The sequence below is a fragment of the Dromiciops gliroides genome, chromosome 4 (assembly GCF_019393635.1).
Source record: "Dromiciops gliroides isolate mDroGli1 chromosome 4, mDroGli1.pri, whole genome shotgun sequence".
Taxonomy (NCBI): Eukaryota; Metazoa; Chordata; class Mammalia; order Microbiotheria; family Microbiotheriidae; genus Dromiciops; species Dromiciops gliroides.
This window is the reverse complement of record NC_057864.1, coordinates 395,059,623-395,081,200: the sequence shown is the minus strand read 5'-3', so window position 1 is coordinate 395,081,200 and position 21,578 is coordinate 395,059,623. Positions and strand designations below refer to the sequence as shown.

General features: G+C 37.7%; 1 protein-coding gene across 4 annotated transcripts in view; it reads left to right on the top strand.

Annotated features, from left to right (window-relative positions):
• Positions 1-21,578, top strand: part of IPCEF1 (interaction protein for cytohesin exchange factors 1) — a 120,853-nt gene that overhangs the window by 85,565 nt on the left and 13,710 nt on the right. For all 4 annotated transcript variants that reach the window (XM_043964260.1, XM_043964264.1, XM_043964262.1 and 1 more), the window contains one exon: positions 19,798-19,991. In XM_043964260.1, the coding sequence (XP_043820195.1) occupies positions 19,798-19,991 (194 nt within the window). The remainder of the gene's footprint in view (positions 1-19,797; positions 19,992-21,578) is intronic.

The window sequence follows — 21,578 nt, the reverse complement described above, 5'->3', positions numbered from 1 at the left end:
TGAAGAATCCTGAAATGTCTGTGATTGAGAAGTGTCACAATGTTCAGGTTTCAAGATAATCAATAAAGTACCGAGGTGTTCCTAGTCACGACTTTGGTTCCAAATGGAACCAAAAAAACTGCTATCCCAAGTTCAATGTTGTTAATCTTTACTTTCAAGCTTGCTTAGAGAAGGGCACATTTAGCCTAGGACAGACATTGAAAAACAACCAAAACTTTCTAAATCTTCTTTTATTCTACTAGCATGGATAACTTTACAAAGTGCCAGTCAGTAGCTTTCCTTTTAAAGAAAAAAAATTTGTATAACTTCATTTTTATATCACCTTTATTTCCAAATATATCTCTCCTCCATACAGAGAGCCATCCCTTATATCTAAGAATAAAAAAGAAAAAGGATAAAAAAAAAGTTCAGCAAAACTAACCAACAAATCAACTAATTCTGACAGTATATGGAATATACCAGTGAAGTGATCACATGGTCACATAATCCAGTATGCCTCAGGGGAGACTTGAATTTGCTGACATTAAGCCTTCCTGACATTAAGTCTAACCCCTACCTACGATGCCATGTTATAATTGTAATATACTATTTATGGTATTGCAGCATAATATCTTTCATTTTTATACTGTTTAAGCCTCTTGTACATACATTTTTGAATGAATGAATAAACATAATTTCCTAGATTTGAAAAACAAAAGTAGCAATCCTCTCAGACATTCTCATTGTGATTCTTGACCATGTCGCAGAATCACAAAATCTCAGAGTTGTCAAAGATATCAGAAGCCCTTTAGTCCAATCCACCTCTGTCTGAGAAACTTCACATCACTGCAGCCAAAAGCAAATTTGATCATGTCATTTGCCTACTCAATAAGCACCAGTGGCTTTAAATACAAAATGCTTTGTTTGATATTCAAAGCCCTTCAGAACCCCTTCCTACTCTTTCAGTCTTCTTATACCTTATTCCCCAACATGTACTTTTCGGGAATCCAGTGACACTGACCTCCTGGCTATTCTATGAATAAGACACTCCATCTTTTGCTTCTGGGTTTTCTCTTTGACTGTTCACCATGCTTGGAGTACCCTCCTTCCTTCACTCCTACTACTGATCTCCCTGGCTTCCTTTAAGTCCCAGCTAAAATCTTACCTCCTTATAGGAAGCCTTTCCCAACAACTCTTAACTCTAGTGCATTCCCTCTGTTAATTATTTTCTATTTATCCTGTATATAGTATCATTTCTATATGTTTGTATGATGCTCCCCCCACCCCCATTAGATTGTTAGCTCCTTGAGGGCAGGGACTGGCACATGTTGAGTTGTTGTTGAGTCATTTTTCAGCTGTGTCCAACTTTTCTTGCCCATTTAAGGTTTTCTTGGCAAAGATATTGGAGTGGTTTGCAATTTCCTTTTCCAGATCATTTGACAGATGAGGGAACTGAGGCAAACAGAGTGAAGTGACTTGCTCAGGGTCACACAAGCTAGTAAATATCTGAGAACAGATTTGAACTCAGGTCTTCCTGACTCTTAATAAATGTTTATTGAATGAATGGATGAAAGAGGTTATCAAGCCTCCTTTTGAGGTAATCCTCTTTTAAGAATGGATCAGTTACTTCCTGAGACATCCTATTTCAATTTGAGATAACCTTGTTAAGAAGATTTTTCCTTCTATTAAGTAGAAGTTGGGCTCTGCAATTCCATCATTGCTTATAGTTTTTCTCTCAGGGGCCATGTAGATCAAATCTAGTCCATCTTTTACATTATAGGCCTTCAAAGACTTCAATAACCATTGTGGGCTCTCAATTTTTGCTTCTCTATATTAAACATACTCGGTTCCTGCAACTGATTCTCAAGTGCCATGATCTCAGCGACTTTAAGTTTACTATTTATCCTTTTTGTTATACACTCCAGCTGATCAGTGTTAGCTTTTTTGGGGGGAGGGGAGGGCATATAAAACTATCAACTTGTCTTAAAAATCTGCAATGGACTAAATCCCCCAAACTGCAAGTTGGAAGTGAGAAGGCAGGGCATTCTAGACATATGATTCAGAAATTACATCTGCCAATTCTTTCAGGTGTTCTGTGTTACAATGTAATTTTGTCTTGAATTTGAGCTTATCACTCCTCTTATCACCTGCCTACTTATCTTTGTATCATCTTCTAATGATACAAAGCTGAAACAAAACAGCAATTTCCTAGTTCTTCCTTTTCTCACCATCCTATATACCTTGAATACTGGTCCTATTTCTTCTTTGATTCTTCTGTTTCCCCTAATATACAGTACATTCCCCCAACAACAACAATAACGAGTACACACACACACAGACACACACACACACACACACAGACACTCACGAAAGTTGTTCTCTGCATTATCTGTAAAGGATGTATCCAACATGACACAAGTCTTTGACTAAATCCTCTAATTTTTTTTTTTATACCACTCCTAGGATGCCCACCCATTATATCTTACAGTCATTAGTTGGGACTGTAAGATTTAGAGCTATACTTTATTGTCCACTTCCTTTTCAGGTCTTAAATGTCCATGATGACACATTTCATACAGCTTCTCAAATGTACCTCACTTCTGATATCATGCTCTAGCCCAGAAGTATCAATCATGTTGCCACCTGCCACATTCTTTGTGTGGCCCTGATCAGATTAGAATGTAATTAGAAAATGTTTATTAAAATAAAGAAAAATATAGTGGAACACAGACAATGTTAATATGTATTTTTCTAAGTCAATATGCAGCCCACAGGGATCCTTAATGGCTTAGTGGTTGACACTACAGCTGTAGCCTACTTACATCTATCATGCTTCTTTCCATCATTCTTTAAATTATCTTTTATTCTGATTCTGTTGATGATTTGACTTAGTTAAGTCTCTTATAAACCTCTCTGTAGGCTCATTTTATCCCCAATTGCTTTTTCACTATTTGAGATTCACAGCAATCCAGTATCTGTAGAACCTTTCCAAGATATGTAACACTGATGGACCAACTCAATGAATTGTTCACAGCTACTGGTTGTTATATGTTGGACCATATGAATTTTTCATCCATGCTTTTGTTTTGCATGTAAATAGATAGGCCAATCCTTTTTGAATCACTGTGGATTTCATTAAAGTGTTTTTGTAGTGTTCCTGAGCTCACACTAATGAATATTGGTGGTGGTGGTGTTTGCCTTTTGTTCTTGAAGAGGACCATAACATCTGGTGATGTCATGACTTGCAGTGAATTGCATTTAAGTGAGGGAGGGCTGACACTAATGAATAAGATAATTTTTGAATAAAGAATATTTGGAGAAACCATCCATCAACAGGAATTCTTTTTCTACTTGGACTCTGCATGAGGCATCTTCCATTTCAATGCTGAACACCCTAGATGTGCACACCCCGCCTCTGTTTTACACCTTGCTTCATGTTGCTACCAGGCAGATTGCTGGAAAATGTCAGTTCCATGATTATGTCTTAGAATATTCTATACTTTTCACCATATGTGTGGGAGATAGTGTGTTTTATGAGAACCTTTAATTTCACTTTTACATTTCAAATCAGTTAGGTCTTAACTCATTACTGCAATACTAGTGATTTATTAACCAAATGCATTAGAGTAATCTGTTGTTGAGGGCGAATTCTCCCAGCATTATGATAAGTTACTAAAATCACCACATTTAAAGGCCATGTGTAATGGGAGGGGCACTGGATTTGAAATGGGTCAATCTTGATTTGGATCTAACTCTTCTCCTTAGTTCTATGTGACCTTGACTAAGTCACTGAGCCTCTTTTTATTCAGTTTATCTGTAAAATAAAAGGGTTGGACTAGATATTTTTTCAATGATTAATATTATTTATCTTTAGATAAAATGGGAAAATATCTGCTATCTCCAGTCTATTATTTTATTATAGTTTGGTCTATAGTTCTGTTTTGCCTAACACAAAACAGCACTTAGATCAAAAAGCATATATTTTATGAATGATTGATAGAATAGAATTATAGACAAAGAGAAAAATTTTCTGATATTTTTTGTTGGTGGTGATATATGTTGTTTTTTGTTATGATTCTCTTTTTTTGGCTGTGGAGTAAAAAGGAGGATACTAGATTTTGAATTGTTTTCTTTTGAGCAAAAGTTGTTAAAAGGTTAAATTCCTGTTAACAAAAACTAGTAACAATTTAGTTTCTTAGAAACTATTACCCTTGCTAGAGAATTGATGTTATTTTAGTGAAATAGAACACTGCTGATAGAGGAAAACATTTATATAATTTTCACAAACCAATATTTTCTTTAAAAATTTAAAATATCTCTCTTTCTCTCCCTTCCCTTCTATCTATCCATCAACATTACTTTATGTGATATGGGCACTTATTATGAGTTAGACTTTGTTCTAATAATTAGGGGTGGGGAGAAGGAATTAGGAAGTGATAGATATGAATTTTGTATAAACTGTTATCAGGGTGTTTATAATATAGAAAGATTGTTAAGACTAATAAGAATTATAAAAAGTAGAATCCTAAAGTCTAAGTCTAAAATTTAAAAGGCTTTTACTTTAGGAATTAAAAAAATAGATACATAAACAAAGTGCTAGGAATATTCATTCCCTCATCTACTCCTTAAGGCAGGGATTAACCTTTGTTGTTGTTGTTGCTGTTGTATGTGAAATGGATCCTTTTGGCAATCTGTGAAACCTATGGACCCCTTCTCAGAATAAGATTTTAAGATGCATTAAATACAATACATAGTGTTACAGAGAAAACTGATTATCTTGAAATATACCTATCAAAATATCTTTTAAAAGTGACAAGTTCATTTTTGTCATTGTTCAGTCTTTCAGTTGTGTCCAACTCTCTGTGATCCTATTTGGGGTTTTCTTGGCAAAGGTTTGCCATATCCTTCTCCAGATCATTTGACAGATGAGGAAACTGAGGCAACTTGCCCAGAGTCACACAGCTAGTAAGTATCTGACATTGGATTGGAATTTAGGTCTTCCTGACTCCAGGCCTACTGCTCTATTCACTGCTTCCCCTAGCTGCCCCCAAGTTAAGGAGAGGGTGGAGAAAATGTTGTAACATTAATGTTGGCCAGAGTAACATTACTAATGCCTCATGTTGAAGATATCTATTTTTGCTGAGTCTGACTGCAGTGGCAGGAAAAAGAAAAGACAATCTTTTAAATCTGTGATATTAGACCAAGATGTTTCTATCAGTGTTTAGCAGCCCAGTGTTTACTTAGTATTTTTGAGGCAGATGGGATTTTATTGATTTTGAATGGTTTTAAAAGTACAAGTAGAGGAGAGGGAAAATATAATAATCATCCAGTCAGTAAGTAAGCATTTATTAAATGCTTATTATGTGCTAGGGCATCTAGGTGGTTCAGTGGATAGAGTGCCAGGCCTGGAGTCAGGAAGACTGGTCCTCATGAGTCTAAATCTAGTCTTAGACACTTACTAGCTGTGTGTCCCTAGGTGAGTCACTTAACCTTGTTTGCCTCAGTTTCCTCATCTGTCAAATGAGCTGGAGAAGGAAATGGCAGTATCTTTGCCAAGAAAACCCCAAATGGGGTCACAGGGACATGAATGAAAAAAAATGACTGAACACACACTGGTGTGCCAGTCACCGTGTTAAGAACTGGGAAACAAAGAGAAAGAAAAACAGTTCTTTCCCTCAAGGAGCTTTAATGGGAGGCATTCTAATGGGGGAGGTGAGATGTAAACCACTATGTATCTTAAAGATATGTACAGCATAAGTAGAAGATAGTCTCAGAAGAAGGGAACTGGGAGGGGGTCCTAGAAAGTTCCAAAAGGTGGGATTCGAGCTGAGTTGAAGGCAATCAGGGAAGCCAAGAGTTGGAAATGAGAAGGGAGGACATTCCAGATATGGAGAAAAGCCAACGGGAGAAAAATATGGCAAGAGGAGACGGAGCGTTGTGGTTATAAGAGCTGGATCATAGGGTACGTGGAGAGGTGGGTAAAGTTTAACAAGACTGGAAAGGTAGCAAAGGGCCAAACTTGGTCTTTAAAAGCCAAACAGAGAATTCTATATTTCATCTTGGAGGTAGCAGTAGGTCACTGGAGTTTATTCAATAGAGGGATAGACCAACAAGTTAGGAACATCACTGTTAGCTGAGGACTGGAATGGAGAGACAGGAACAATCACTAGGAACAGTAACTAGGCCTATGTGGTTGGCAGTATAGCCAACTGAGAATTGGCTTTTTTAATTTAAAATAGTTCTAGTAACATTTTTTTTGGTAAGAGTTCTAGTAACATTTTAAAGCAGAAATTGCAATTTTTTCCTTACAAGTTTAGATTCAAATGCATATAACTTTTGGCAATAATAATACCCTTAATAATGCCAATATTACCACCATCTTACACAAGTCTTCTTCCAGCCCCATATAATTATGTGCAGGTGACCCTGGATTTCAGATAGTGATACCAACAGAGCACAAACTCCAGTGGTTCCTGACTCACAGGAAAGGCTCAGGGTGCAGGCCTAATGAATGAATGAATGAATGAGTAGATGAATGAATAAAGAAGACGAGTCATTACTAGCCTATGATTTTATATGGGTAATGAGAGGCAGTGTTACATAGTTGATAGAACTAGTCTCAGAGTTAAAAGGGCCTGTGTTCAAATCCTATGTTTGGCACATGCTAGCTATGTTTGTGACCATGGTAAACTCTAAATTGCATATAAGGTAAGAAGTAGGTCTGCATTGGTAGAAAAGTTAATCACTATATATTGATGAACCAATATATTGATGAAAAACACTGGCATGAATTAAAAAAAACATATCCAACAATTCTCAATAATATTACCATATGCAAACAAAACACTTTCCTCACAACAACCCTGTGAGGTAGAGAGCACAAAGTTTTGTAGTCCTATTTTCTTGCTTAGGAAACTGAGACAGAAAGAAGTTAAGGGGCCTGCCTGAGGTCACACAGATATTATTAAGTGGTGGAACCAAGATACAAACTTAGCTCTTTACTGACTCCATCTCTGGCATTCTTTCCATGCTACCTCTCTTCAGCCAAGCTGCTTCTATTCAGAAGGACCAAAAGGCCTAACAAGAAAAGGGGTCTAAAGTGATTTCTGTCCATAAAGGCCATTTGCATGAAACTTTGTTTTTAAATTCTTATAGATACAATTGGCCACAGGCTCAATACTTTTTCATGATGATGTTGGCCTTCCTCTTCTCTCATTTCCCTTTCCTCCTATGGTTGCAGCTTTGCACACCACAGTAAATCTGATTTTCTCTTTCTCGCCAACTCTTTCCAAGTTTCTTTTGTTCTTTGGGGGCTATAATTATCTTCCACGGGACATCATTAAACTTCTACAATCTCAAAAGGGCTTCCTTTGAATTGTGAAGTGAAAAATGGCAGATGAATTCCCTTCCTGTCTCCCAAAAGCAACATTTATATTCAAAGTGGAAAACAAACAGCCCCATTCCAGCGAGCACAAGGGAAAACTAAGCCAAAAATAAGATAGTGGGGGAGGCAAAGCGAGAGATCATCTCTCTATGGTGTTTACGACAGCCAAATGCAGGGCCTATTAGTGGTTCGTTGCCTTGTCAGAGAAAGACAATTGCTTGGAGCATGTAGGAGGAAGAGGAATGAGCAGCACCTTCACATGGGTTGATAAACTAACATGAACTTGGCAATGGGTGACTGCCAACTATATGCCAGAATTGTTATTTTGTCATCATTGCTGATGACATTCAAAGAACATAAAAATCAGTATATTTTAGCCCTCAACCCTTGACATTTCCCATTATTATTATCATTACAAGGGATAATTGACATTTATGTAGCTCTTTAGGGTTAGCACTTTGCATACATTATCTTATTTGTTCCTTAAAACAATTCTCAAGAAGTTGGCAGGGCAAGTGTTATGATTACCATTTTTAAAATAAATAGAAAATTAAGGTTCAGAGATATTGTAGCATTTTCCCTCCTGTGGACCTAAAGCCCAAGATCCTAGTCCCACTTAAGGTTAAGGGAGTGCACTAGGATCAGATTTTGAATGACTCGTTCAATCCTCTGAGTCTGAGATGTCTCCAAATGACAGTTTCTATTTCTTCTACCACCCTTAGGCACACAAGTTGGACATTACTTCAATATGTACAGTAGAAATCAGAATTCTCTAAAGCCCTGAGATAAACAGGGCCAAGCAAGATTTGAGAGAGTCTCTAAGACTTTAATTTTATGCTAGGAAGAAGGGAGTAAATATTCAAATAAAAAGAAAAATGGAACAAAGAAAAGGAGTATGAAAAAGGAGAAAAGAGAAGACAAATAGAAGAGAACAGAAGGGGGCAAAAGAGGAAAGAGAGATCTCCATGCTGGGCCCTATTCTCTATTCTCCCTGTACTCTTTTTTTTTGGGGGGGGGGCTGCGGGGCAATGACGGTTAAGTGACTTGCCCAGGGTCACACAGTGAGTGTCAAGTGTCTGAGGCTGGATTTGAACTCAGGTACTCTTGAATCCAGGGCCAATGCTTTATCCACTGCACCACCTAGCTGTCCCCTGTATTCTTCTTTAATAATCTTATCATCTCCTCTTAGTTCCATGCTCATCTCTATGCTAATGATTCCTAGAGCTATATACCCAGACCTAGTTTCTCTCTTGAATGCCAATGCTTGTTACATCACCAGCTACTTATCAGATATCTCAAACTGAATATCCTCTAGCTTCTGAAACCCACCCTGTCTAAAACAGAACTATTATCTTTCCCCCAAACCCACCTGTCTTTCAGAATTCCCCATTATCATAAAAGGCAACACCATTCTTCCAGGTACGCTGTTTTAAAACTTCTGTGTCTTCCTCAACTCCACACTCTCATTCACCTAATAAATCCAATCAGTTGCCAAATGGCATTTCTAGTATCTGAACATCTGGAGCAGATTTATCATGCAGTGGAGAGAGTGCCTGACATGGAGTCAGTAAGATGTGCTCTGTTTATGTCCATATATTGTGGAAAGCCCGCAGCATGTTGTAGGCACTGTCAGTGGAGGTTTCATGGGAGGACATGGACAAAAACCTTCCCTTAGCTTCTCTGGGCCTTATTTCCTCCCTGGTAAAATGAAGGGTTTGGATTCTAAGCCCTCATTAGCTCTAAAGCTATGATGCTATGAATTATTTGAGATAGGAAAGCATCACTAAAGAAAGTACACCCATTGGTGAGATCAAGGGAAAATGTATGAATATATAAATGGTTTAAGTTGAAAGCAGACATGTATTTCTGATTGGAAATCCTTGATCTATCACACTATACTTTTGATGACAGAGTGATTGAGATTTTCTCCTCTCCATTGCCCATTTTTTATCATAGGAAAATAATTGCCCATACTTTTATCTCTCCCTATACAAAATGAGAGTCCTTTAACCTGCTTCACAGAGTGCCTATAAGGATAAATGAGATTTTGATGATAAAGTGTCTTCTATGTCCATGGAAATCAACACTGTATTATTATCATGTAAGAATATGGACTTGATGAGGAAGGGTAGCAATTGCAATTGAAACACTTGGATTTCAGACAAGATCCATTTATCTAGCTTCAGAAAGGAAAGAGAGGTGGAAATAATTAACATGGCTTCTATTTCAAATGGGAGATAGAGGAACTGATTACCCTGCCAGTTTTATTGTCTTGGTCATTTTAAGATGATGGGATACAATGAGGTATTTACTCCTAATTTAGTAAAAACAAAATAACACACCGCACTGAAATAAAGTAAAACTTTGAAGTGATTCAGGAAAATGGTGGGATCATGGTACAGAAATGGAAAGGATGCTGAATTTAGAATCAGGGATCTATGTGCAAATCCCTTGCTCTGTTACCAGCTATCTGTATTACCTTAGATAAGTTACTGAATTTTTCTGGGTCTCAGTTTCTCCATCTAAAAAATTAGAGTTTGGGACTATATGGTCTTTAAGATTCTTTCCAGATTTAAGTCTATGATCCTATGATTTAAGGGGGAAATCTAGTTGGAATACATAAAGAAAGGCATGATTACTGGTGGACTTATCAAAAGTAATAATTTATTGAGCATCTAGGATTTTAACCATATGCTCCCTTTATCTCCTCTGACACTGCCACCGACCTGGTGCAGGATCCCATCACCTCATGCCTGGTCTCTTTCTTTCTTTCTTTCTTTCTTTCTTTCTTTCTTTCTTTCTTTCTTTCTTTCTTTCTTTCTTTCTTTCTTTCTTTCTTTCTTTCTTTCTTTCTTTCTTTCTTTCTTTCTTCTTTCTTTCTTTCTTTCTCTCTTTCCTTATCTCCTTTCTTTCTTTCCTTTTTTTGTTTTTGGTGAGGCAATTGGGGTTAAGTGACTTGCCCAGGGTCACACAGCTAGTAAGTGTTAAGTGTCTGAGGCCAGATTTGAACTCAGGTCCTCCTGACTCCAGGGCCGGTGCTCTATCCACTGCACCACCTAGCTGCCCCTTCCTGGTCTCTTTCAAAGCCTGCTGGTTGAGCTCCCTGCTTCAAGTCTCTCCCCATTCCACTCCATCTTCCACTCCACTGTCAGACTGGTTTTCTGAAAGCAAAATTCTTACCATGTCCACCCTACCCTGTCCCCATTCTACATTTTATCAACTTTGCCTCTAGAGAAATACAACATCCTGTATGCCTTTTAAAGCGCCTCATAGACCTAGCCGCCTTCTACCTTTCCAGTCTTGTACATTACTCCCTTCCATCCTTCCCCCAACTCCCCCAATCCCTTCATGTGCTCCATATTCTTGTGACACTGGCCTCTTGTTCCTAACATATGACAGTCCACCTCCTGACTTTGGGAATTTTCATTTGTTATCTCCTAGGCCTGGAACGCTCTTCCTTTTCATTTCTACTTCCTGGCTTCTTCCAAGTTTCAGTAAAGTCCCACCTTATGCCAAAATCCTTTCCGGGTCTTTTTTTTTTTTTTTTAAGCATTCGTGCCTTCCCTCTGAGATTACCTTAAATTTTGTCTGCATGTATCTTGTTTATGCCATTACTTTCATGGTGTCTCTCCTACTGAGAACAGGGACTGTTTTTTTTTTTAAACATTCAATGTATCCTCAGTTCTTAGTACAGTGGTTGATACATAGTAAGCAATTAATAAATGCTTGTTGACTAGTAGGAAGGCTGCAGTAACTGGCACATTGTAGGTACTTAATAAATGCTTGTTGGCTTGACTAGTGGGAAGATTCTTTGGTGTAGTATGCATCTGTTTTTATATTTGTTTTGTGGACTTTTGGGTCCCATGATCTAATGTGTTACCAGTTTTCATTATGATTATTATACTCTTAATTTCCTGGTCTGTGGACACCTAAACTTCTACCATTGGAAATATTCTAAATATAAAATTCCAAGTATAAAGTGTCATGTTAAACCACATTGGCTGGCACATAGCAAATCACTTAAATAATGCTTTTTGACAGACTGACTTATTGACTTTGCCTTTGTTTTAATGATGGTATATCCCCTGTATTTGTAGTACATATTTGACACCATGATACAAAAAGCCAATAGCTGCTTTTTAAAATCTTAGACATCTGCATAGCACAGTAAAGTTTACAGATGTAGACACATTTTCTCATTTTATTCTTATAGAAATGTGTGACTGAGAAAGAAGGTGATCTGGTCATGTAGCTAGGGAGGGGTAACTTACAATCTCATGATCTCCATTGGTGTCCATTCACTGTCAAGAGAAAGGAAACCATGCCCTCTGGATGTTGAGTGAGAGGTATAATGCGATGGAAGACAGAGGTCTGGCTGCTCTTGCCTCTGATTTGGATTGTCTCTGTGGCCCAGCTTAAGTTATCTCACCTCTTAGTGCTCCCATGTACTCCAAGTTGTAGATCTAGATTGATGGAGGGCATTTTCTCACTTGAATTCTTGATAGTCGTGAAGTCACAGGTATGAATTCCCTCCTCTGCACCTCTCAATTTTCACATTAACTCCATGTGGTAAACAATATTACTAATAACACCCTCATTTACCAGATAAGAAAACTGAGGCTTCAAGTGACTTGCCCAAGGTTCCATGGCTAATAAGTGGCTAGACAAGGATATGAAGCCACTTCATCTTGGCCCTAAGTTGAATGTTGTACTCAACGTGGGGTTTTGTCTTTATGATCCAACCCCTGCATTAGGATAGCATTATAGTGACTCCATGGTTTGTGGGTGCCACTAGTTTCAGGTTATTGGAAGATAGTCCCAAAATGTTCTTTTTAGTTTTAAGTTTCCTCTGATGGAATCCAAGTTGGGGATTAGCAGGAACAAATTAATAAGTGATTTTTGTGTCCTTGCCTCATTGGTCGTTTCTCTGCTCCCTGATATACAATATTAGCTAAATTATGTGTATTGGACTCATGGCACATGTTGAAACATAATTTTTGAATAAGCCTATTGAAGGAGTACATTTTACTCGACTATGAATATTTGTTGCAAGGATGTGTTTTTCTTTTTTTCTTTTCAAGTGGAATGATGAGTGGGAAAGAAAAATAGATTGATTTGCTAATTAAAAATTTTAATATTTAATGTTAGCCAAATTTACCTCTTAAAGGTTATGTTTAGTTAGTTTTCATTTTATTTGCATAGGTCTTAGTTTTCCTAAATCTATCTTAACATTTTAGACAATTCCAAATCATGAATGCTAACTCCATAGAAACTACTAGATAATATCATTTGGATGCTACACAACCTTTCTGTAACTCTAGCAGCTTCACATTTCCATATGGCCCCTGCCTATTTCTGGGAGCATCCAATAGAACAGATATGCTCTATTGACGTAGAATTCTTGGAAGCCCTGATTTTGCAAAACTGGGTTGGGAGATCCTCTGAATGTTAAACAAAACAAAACTTAATTACTCATGCTCTTGATTTCAAAATGGGATGGGAGAAAGCAAGAAGGAAGACAACTGATTTTATTAATATAAATTAATTAGTTTGAGAAATGGAAGATAGGATATTCACAGATGGTTATTTTTTACTGCTTTGGACCACTTCTAAGAGTCCTTGTCCAATATCTCTCTGTGGAATACAACATGGGGTTTTTGCCTAGATCAAGTTGTTCCAAGGTATCAGAACTTAATTTTGGCTTATAATAATTTGTGATTTCCCTAAACTTGATATAACATATACATCTTTAATCCTGGCATAAGCTAGGAACTATCTTCTTTTCTGGATGGTTAGTAGTAGTGACTTACTGGATAATAGAGTTTCTAGACTTATAGAAGATGTAGAAATAGAGCACAGTGATTTCAGCAAAAAACATTTGACTAAATTAATCAGTGTTTTTGTGAGCCAGATGGAAAGATATGAACTGGATAATACAATTCAGTGAATATAGGTGTTGATCATCAGTGGAAACCAAATAATATTAATTAATTAATGGACCAGCATCAATTGAGAAGGGGGTCAGAAATAGAATAACACAGGACAGATCAGATGGTTAGTTGGCATGACCTGGAAAAAGATCCAGCAAAGAAGAGAGGTCAGACAGGTACAAGGAAAGTCAGGAGAGAGAACAATAGGAATGGGTGGTCTTATTCTGTTCAACGGTTTTACCAGTGATGGGAATAAAGGCAAAGATGCATATGTTCAGTGGATTTACAGACAACACAAAGCTGTGAGGGATAGCTAATGCATTGAATGATGAGCTTAGACTCAAAGATGATGGTGGGCTGGAAACTTAATACCTGAAGCTATTAAGGGGAAATTTAATAAGGAGAAATATGCTTGGATTTCATAAGGAATCGATTGTAAATGATAGGAAAGATGTGCCTACAAGCAGTTCATGACCTGAGGGTCTTATTGTACCTTATTTTCAATGTAAATGTGTTCATGCCATCACAGAAGCTAATGTAATCTTAAACTTCATGAATAGTTACATTTACCAGAATAAAGAATAAAACAATCTCCTTGTACTTGGCAGCCAAGTGGAAGATGGATTGGAGTAGGGAGAAACTTGAGGCAGGGAAACCAATTAGAAGGCTATTGCAATAGATCAGGAGAGAGGTGAATAGAGCCTGCATTTGGATAAAATCTGAGTGAATGGAGAGAAGGGGACATATACAAGAGATGTTGTGAAGATGATAAACTTTGACAACAAATATGGGGTAAGTGCAAAGGAGGAGTTAAGGATTATGAAGAGGTTGCAAGCCTGTGTGGCTGCCTAGATGATGATGCTTTTGATATTAAAAGAAAGGTTGGGAAAAAGAGAGGATTTGGGAGTAAAAATAGTAAGTTCTGTTTTGGGCATGTTGAATTTGAGATGCCTGTGGGATATTTAGTTAAAGATGTCCAAAAGGTAGTTATTGATATGGAACTGAAGCTCAGGAGAGAGATTAGAACTGGATATAGATATCTGGGAACCATCTAAATATAAATGATAGCCAAGTTAATGAGAACGGATGAGATCAAGTGATACAGTATAGAGGTAAAGTGAAGGGTCATAGTATGGATCCATTGATTAGTGAGCACAACCTAGGAAAGATCTAGCAAAGAACAGAGGTCAGAGAGGTACAAGGAAAACCAGGAGAAAGCACTGTAACAAAACCATGGAGAGAAGAAAGTATCCAGGAGGAAAGGGTGATTGGCAGCATCAAAGGCTGCACATAGCTCTAGAAGTATGAGGACTGGGAAAAGGCTATTAGATTTGGCAATTAAGAGATCATTAAAACTTCAGAGAGAGAGCAGCTGACAGAACTAGGAATAACTGATGAAGTTTCCAAGGCAGCAGAAATTAAAGATAATGGAGGGGGGTCGTGGCAGAATTCATAACAAAACTGTCCAAAAAGTCAGTTGGGCTCTTTTACCTATGACTGCAAGTCTTCAAGCAGAGATAGATATTGCTGGGAATGTTGTAGAAGGAAATCATATTTCGTTTTTTTTTTTTTTTTATTGAGGCAATTGGGGTTAAGTGACTTGCCCAGGGTCACACAGCTAGTAAGTGTTAAGTGTCAGAGGCCGGATTTGAACTCAGGTACTCCTGACTCCAGGGCCGGTGCTCTATCCACTGCGCCACCTAACTGCCCCCGGGAATCATATTTCAACCAGATGGTCTCTTAAGTGCCTTCCCACTCTGGAATTCAATGATCATGTGACAACAAAGATTTTTAGAGGAAATGATTGCAATTTGTTTGTCTCATTATGCAGGATTTTTCTTTTCTTTCACTACAGTACTGACTTTAGTAGAACACTCAAGTCATGAGTAATAGTTACCTTTATTAATAATATTAAAGTGCAACAGGACAGTTAGGTGGAGCAGTGGATAAAGTACCAGCCCTGGATTCAGGAGGACCTGAGTTCAAATTTGGCCTCAGACACTTAACACTTACTAGCTGTGCGACTCTGGGCAAGTCACTTAACCCCAATTGCCTCACCAAAAAAAAAAAAGAATATTAAAGTGCAACTACCAAGCTACTTAAAAGCATCACAAAAATACTTGTCCTAGGAAGCAGTTAGATGGCACAGTGGATAAAGCACTGGGCCTGGAATTCTGAGTTCATCCAGGACCCCCTCCCCCACCCTCTAGACACTTAGTGTGTGACCCTAGACAAGTCACTTAAATTCTGCCTCAGTTTCCTCAACTGTAAATCTGTAATACTAGTGCCTACTTTTCAGGGTTGTTGTGAAGATCAAATGAGATAATATTTGTAAAGCATATAGCAAGATGCCTGGCATGTAGTAGATGATTAATAAATGCTTGTCTACCTCCTTTCTTCTAGGATACTGGAAAATCCTAGTACCACAGTCCCAAGTCACAAAACTCTGCTAATTTTAAGATGCCTTTTCTTCTGATCTATCTAAAAGTTTAAAAAGATCTTGAGGGGGCAGCTAGATGGCACAGTGGTTAAAGCGCTGGCCCTGGATACAGGAGTACCTGAGTTCAAATCCAGCCTCAGACACTTAACACTTACTAGCTGTGTGACCCCGGGCAAGTCACTTAACCCCCATTGCCCTGCAAAAAACAAACAAAAAAACAAACAAACAAACAAAAAGATCTTGAGAGTTTAGTAGATTGTGAGCTCAAGCTAAGATGATTTCAGGCTGAATTTTAAAAAGCCACATCCAGGACTATGGTGGCAATAGACCCATTGAACTCTGTATTAATCAGACAGCATTTGAAATCTTATATTGAGTTTTGTTTACCACTTTTTAGGAAGCACATGGACATGTTGGAGAACATCCTGAGGGGCACCAGAATGATTTGGGGAGTCAAAACCATTCCATATGTTTTTCATTTCACATGAAGACTGATTGAAAAGGCCAAGGATAGGGGCAGCTAGGTGGGCACAGTGGAAAAAGCACTGGCCCTGGATTTAGGAGTACCTGAGTTCAAACCTGGCCTCAGACACCTGACACTTACTAGCTGTGTGACCTTGGGCAAGTCACTTAACCCCCATTGCCAAGAAAGAAAGAAAGAAAGAAAGAAAGAAAGAAAGAAAGAAAGAAAGAAAGAAAGAAAGAGAAAGAAAGAAAGAAAGAAAGAAAGAAAGAAAGAAAGAAAGAAAGAAAGAAAGAAAGAAAGAAAGAAAGAAAGAAAGAGCCAAGCATATTTAGTCTGGGAAAAGAAGAGTTAGGGGGAAAAGAATATTTATCTTCAAGTTTTTGAAGGCCTACCTTGTGGAATAGAGATGTTATGCTCAGCCCCAGATGGTAAAAATGGGTATAAGGTACAGAGAGACAAAATCATAGCATCATAAATTTAGATGTGGAAGGGATTTTAGAGACCCTAGAGTCCAACCCCCTCATTTAAGAGATGAGGAAACTTAGCCTCATAAAGGCTGAGTGATTTGCCTAGGGTCAAAGAGCTAAAGAGAATATGAGGCAGCTAGGCACTAGTCTTCCTGACCATAAGCCCAGTCACTATCCATTAGACCATCCTACCTCTCCAGGAGTGATGTAAGGAAAAACAACCTGACAAATAATGAAGGAAAGAAGGAGGGTAGGATGAACAGAAGGAAGGAGGGAAGGATTTTTAAAGTACCTACAGCTAAGGAAACTAAGGCAGATAGAGATTAAATGATATTCCCAGGATCACAAAACTAGGCCAGATTTAAACCTAAGACTCTACATCCAGTCCTCCAGGCCTAGTTGATAATATACAGCTATACAAAAGTGAGGAATGCCTTCAAGCAAAGACTAAATGACCAACTACCATGTAAATTGCCAAGAAGATTCCTATTTAGCTACAGATTGTACTATGTGGCCTCCAATTTTCTTTCCAACTCAGAAAGTCTATGATTCTAACATTGTTACATTCTTAGCCTAATTCCAAGATGGTTGCCATGACTTATTACTTCTGCCTTGTGGATCTCATCCATTGTGATGGCATTTGCACAAAATCTCCCTTGTATTGCATGTACACAAGCCTGGCCAGGAAAGCTAATTGTGCCCACATGTAGCTTTGGAATTTTCTGTCATTGTTCTTCCAAAACTGTTAAGAAAGAGAACAAAGTATTCAGGGCCAACCAATACCCTTAACAATTAAGTTTGATCTAGAGAATTAAGAACCACTGTAATTCAAATACAGCATCTATTTTTTCTCTTTCAAAGAAAATGAGAACATTTGCAATTAATTTTCTTAGGGAAAACATTTTTGTTCTTTGAAAATATGTTCTGGAATATAGATCCATAGAGTCAAAGGCCTGGAAGAAGGGCTAGCTTTAAGAAAGTTACAAATTCAACCATTCTGGAGAGCAATTTGGAATTATGCCCAAAGGGCGATAAAGCTGTGCATACCCTTTGACCCAGCAATCCCACTTTTAGGTCTTTTGCCCAAAGAAATCATGGAAGGGGGAAAGGGACCCACATGTACAAAAATATTTATAGCTGCTCTTTACGTGGTAGCAAGGAATTGGAAGTTGAGGGGGTGCCCATCAGTTGGGGAATGGCTAGACAAGTTGTGGTACATGAATACAATGGAATACTATTGTGCTGTAAGAAATGATGAGCAGGAAGAGTTCAGAGAAACCTGGAGGGTCTTACGTGAGCTGATGATGAGTGAGATGAGCAGAACCAGAAGAACATTGTACACAGTATTATCAGCATTGAGTGTTGACCTACTGTGATGGGCTATATTCTTCTCACCAATGCAATGGTACAGAAGAGTTCCAGGGAACTCATGATGGAAGAGGATCTCCAAATCTAAGAAAAAAAAAGAAAGAAAGAAAGAACTGTGGAGTATAGATGCTGATTGAACCATATTATTTCTTTTATTTTGGGTGCTGTTGGTTTTTTTTTTTCTATTGTGAGGTTTTGCATCACTGCTCTGATTCTTTCTCTTGTAGCAGGATTAATGCAGAAATAGGATTAATGTTATTATGTGTATATATATATGTGTGTGTGTGTATATGTATATGTATATGTATATGTATATGTATATGTATATGTATAGAGATATATAGATATAACCTATATCAGATTGCCTGCTGTCGGGGGGAGGGAGGGGAGGGAGGGAGGGAGAAAAATCTGAAATTGTAAAGGATGTATAAACAAAAGTTGAGAACTATCTTTACATGTAACGGAAAAAATAAAATACCTCATACATTAAAAAAAAAAAAGTTACAAATTAGAAAAAATATATCTATCTCTAATGCCTCCAGCCCCTTTTCCTCCCCCTTGATAAAGCCTTCTCACCATTTCTTTCGGAGCCATAGTTCCCTCATCCTCTGCCCACTACCTGCTCTTTTGAAAGGATATGAAGCTTATTTACAAGGAGGTAATGCTTTGCACAAATATTTGCATTCACTAGGGATTAGTAGTGTAAGTTAAAGTAAGCTAAGGCGAAATCTTAGGCATTATCAGGTCAGGTAGATATTTTGAGAATAGCCTTGAGAATCTTTGCTGGTTTGTGAGGTTAGCTCTAATTGGAAGGGACCATATGAGATCACTTACTAAATTTCTCTCCCTGCCCTCAGAGAACACTCATCCCAGGATGATGAGACTCAGTCAGCAAATATATATGTATATATATATGTATATGTATGCATATATGTATATACATGTGTATATATGTATATACGTATATATGTATACTTACATACATACATATATATAGTATCCCTGTTATGTGCTCAGCTCTGTTTCCTATTTTTCTGAGCTTCCTAGAGAAAGGTGTTGCCAACCTTTATTTCAAAGTGATTTCAGAATTTTGTTAATCTTTTTTTTTCAAAAGATTCAATATGTTATCAGCATGATTAATGAATCCTGTACAGTTATATGATATGTTGGATAGGGTGCTAGGGCTGGAATCTGGAAGACCTGAGTTCAAATGTGGCCTTAGACACTTAATGGCTGTGTGACCCTGGGCAAGTCATTTAACCTCTGTCTCAATTTCCCTATTGTTAAATGGGGATAATAACAGCACCTACCTTGGAGGGTTGTTGTGAAAATCAAATGAGATAATTGTAAAAATCTTAGCGCAGTGCTTGGAACACTGCAGATACTTTATAAATACTTATTTCCTATTATGCTGAGGAAGGATTAGATTAATATTAATATTATGAATATTTACTGTTATTGTTGTTGTTGTTATTTTTACCTGTGTGACTTTAGAAGTTATTACCAAAAGTAAGGGGTAGAAATTACTGAGTTCAATTTAGATTTGATTTCAGGAAAAACTTCTAACAACTTAAAAGTAGAATGAGCTGCCTGAAGAAGTGATTGGTTCTTCCACCTTGAAAGTCCTCAAGCAAAGTCTAGACAACCATCTGTCAGGTTTGTTATAGTGATGAGATGGTATAAGGGTTGGATGAGGTGGTCTCTGAGGTACCTTTCCACTCTCCAAATCAGCGATTCCATGTGATTATCATTTTTCTTTATAGAACAGACAAAAGGCCTGGAAGATGACGAAATGGAAAAGCTTTACAAATCTCTAGAACAAGCCAGTTTATCTCCTATTGGTGATCGACGACCTTCAACCAAAAAGGAATTGAGGAAGTCTTTTGTCAAGCGGAGCAAAAATCCGTCCATCAATGAGAAACTCCACAAAATCCGGACGTTGAATAGCACATTAAAGGTAAAGCTTCTGGTTTTAAGATGAGCTGACAGAATGTTTTAGTTCTAGGAGGAAGTTGCTCTAGTTGTGGGAGCACAAACTGAAATCTTCACAGGATTATTTAATCCTGAGTGTTTTGTGATATCATATGTATGAAGTAGCTAATTGGTGCAGTGAATTGAATTCTGGACTTGAATTAAGAAAAAAACTGATTTCAAATCCCCTCTTAAGCCCTTACTAGCTCTGTGATCCTTTTCAACCTGTTTCCTTACTTGGAAAATGGGGGTGATAACAGTACCTACAAGGTTTTTTTGAAGACCAATGAGTTAACATGTAAGATATATTTGCAAACATGAAAGAGACATAAATACTATATTAAAATATGTATAAATTATATATATTACTATATTAATTACTATATTAATATTATAGGTAAGCACAATGACCCCTCTTCAATAATCCTTGCTTTATATAGTAATTTTGATAGAAAAATCCCAATATATGTCATTAGTTCCTCTCATTCATTTGTTTAAGTAAGCATTTTTATTGTTCTTCAGTTGTGTCTGACTCTTTGTGACCCCATGGACCATACCGTCCATGGAATTTTCTTGGCAAAGATACTGGAGTGGTTTGCTGTTTCCTTCTCCAGTGGATTAAGGCAAACAGAGGTTAAATGACTTGTCTCAGATAAATCTAATGTCTGAGACCATATTTGAACTCAGATCTTCCTGACTCCTAAGCCACCTAGCTGATTCCTATCTAGTAGCATAAGGAGTGACATTAGGTTCATAAATAAGAGATTAGCAGCATGGTGTAGTGTTGACAGAGAGATGCCTCTGACATCTATTGGCTGGGTCCCCTTGGGCAAATCATTTAACTCCCCTAAGATCTCAGTAACTCTATAATTCTGAGCTGCAGAGAAGATTTGTGATCAGTATTGGTATGGGAGGTTCCTCACTGGAATTCCCTATGCTAACGAAATCACAGGTCAAGTCCAAAATACAAAACAACAAAAATAAATGGCATAGAATCTGTGGGATGCTGATTGCGCTACTAAAGGATGACATTTTAATTACTCCACACGTCATTAAAACCTAGTAGGGGTGTGATAGACTTATAAGTGTGTATCTACTACGTCCAAGGTCAGATTGATGCTTCTTCTATTAAGGCATTTGCAAGCTTGGTGGCTTCCAACTGAAGGTGTTTAAAGCCGGGGATCTGAATGAAAGCAGGATAGTGAAAAGCATACACGTGTGATCATGGAGAAGCAGATGTTTTCATGATATGCTAACAATGCACAGGATGTACTGGAGTTATTTTGGGCCCTCCTGTAACTAAAGTGGTTCTTAATAGCAACGACATCCTGCTTTCACATCGGCATAATACCGTGGTTGGGAGTCTTAGAGACTTTGGGAAAAAAAAAAAAAAAACAACTCCCTGCAGTGAGAGAAAACATTTCAGTTCTGGAAAGCTTTGATAGATTAGCTTGTTTATTTCTATTTTTTCAATCTGTTTTATCATCATGCATTGTGAGTGGGCTACCAGGAAGCATTGTAGCAATACAGTGATATGAAAGAGCAGAGTAAGGGGCTCAGTGGATATCAAATA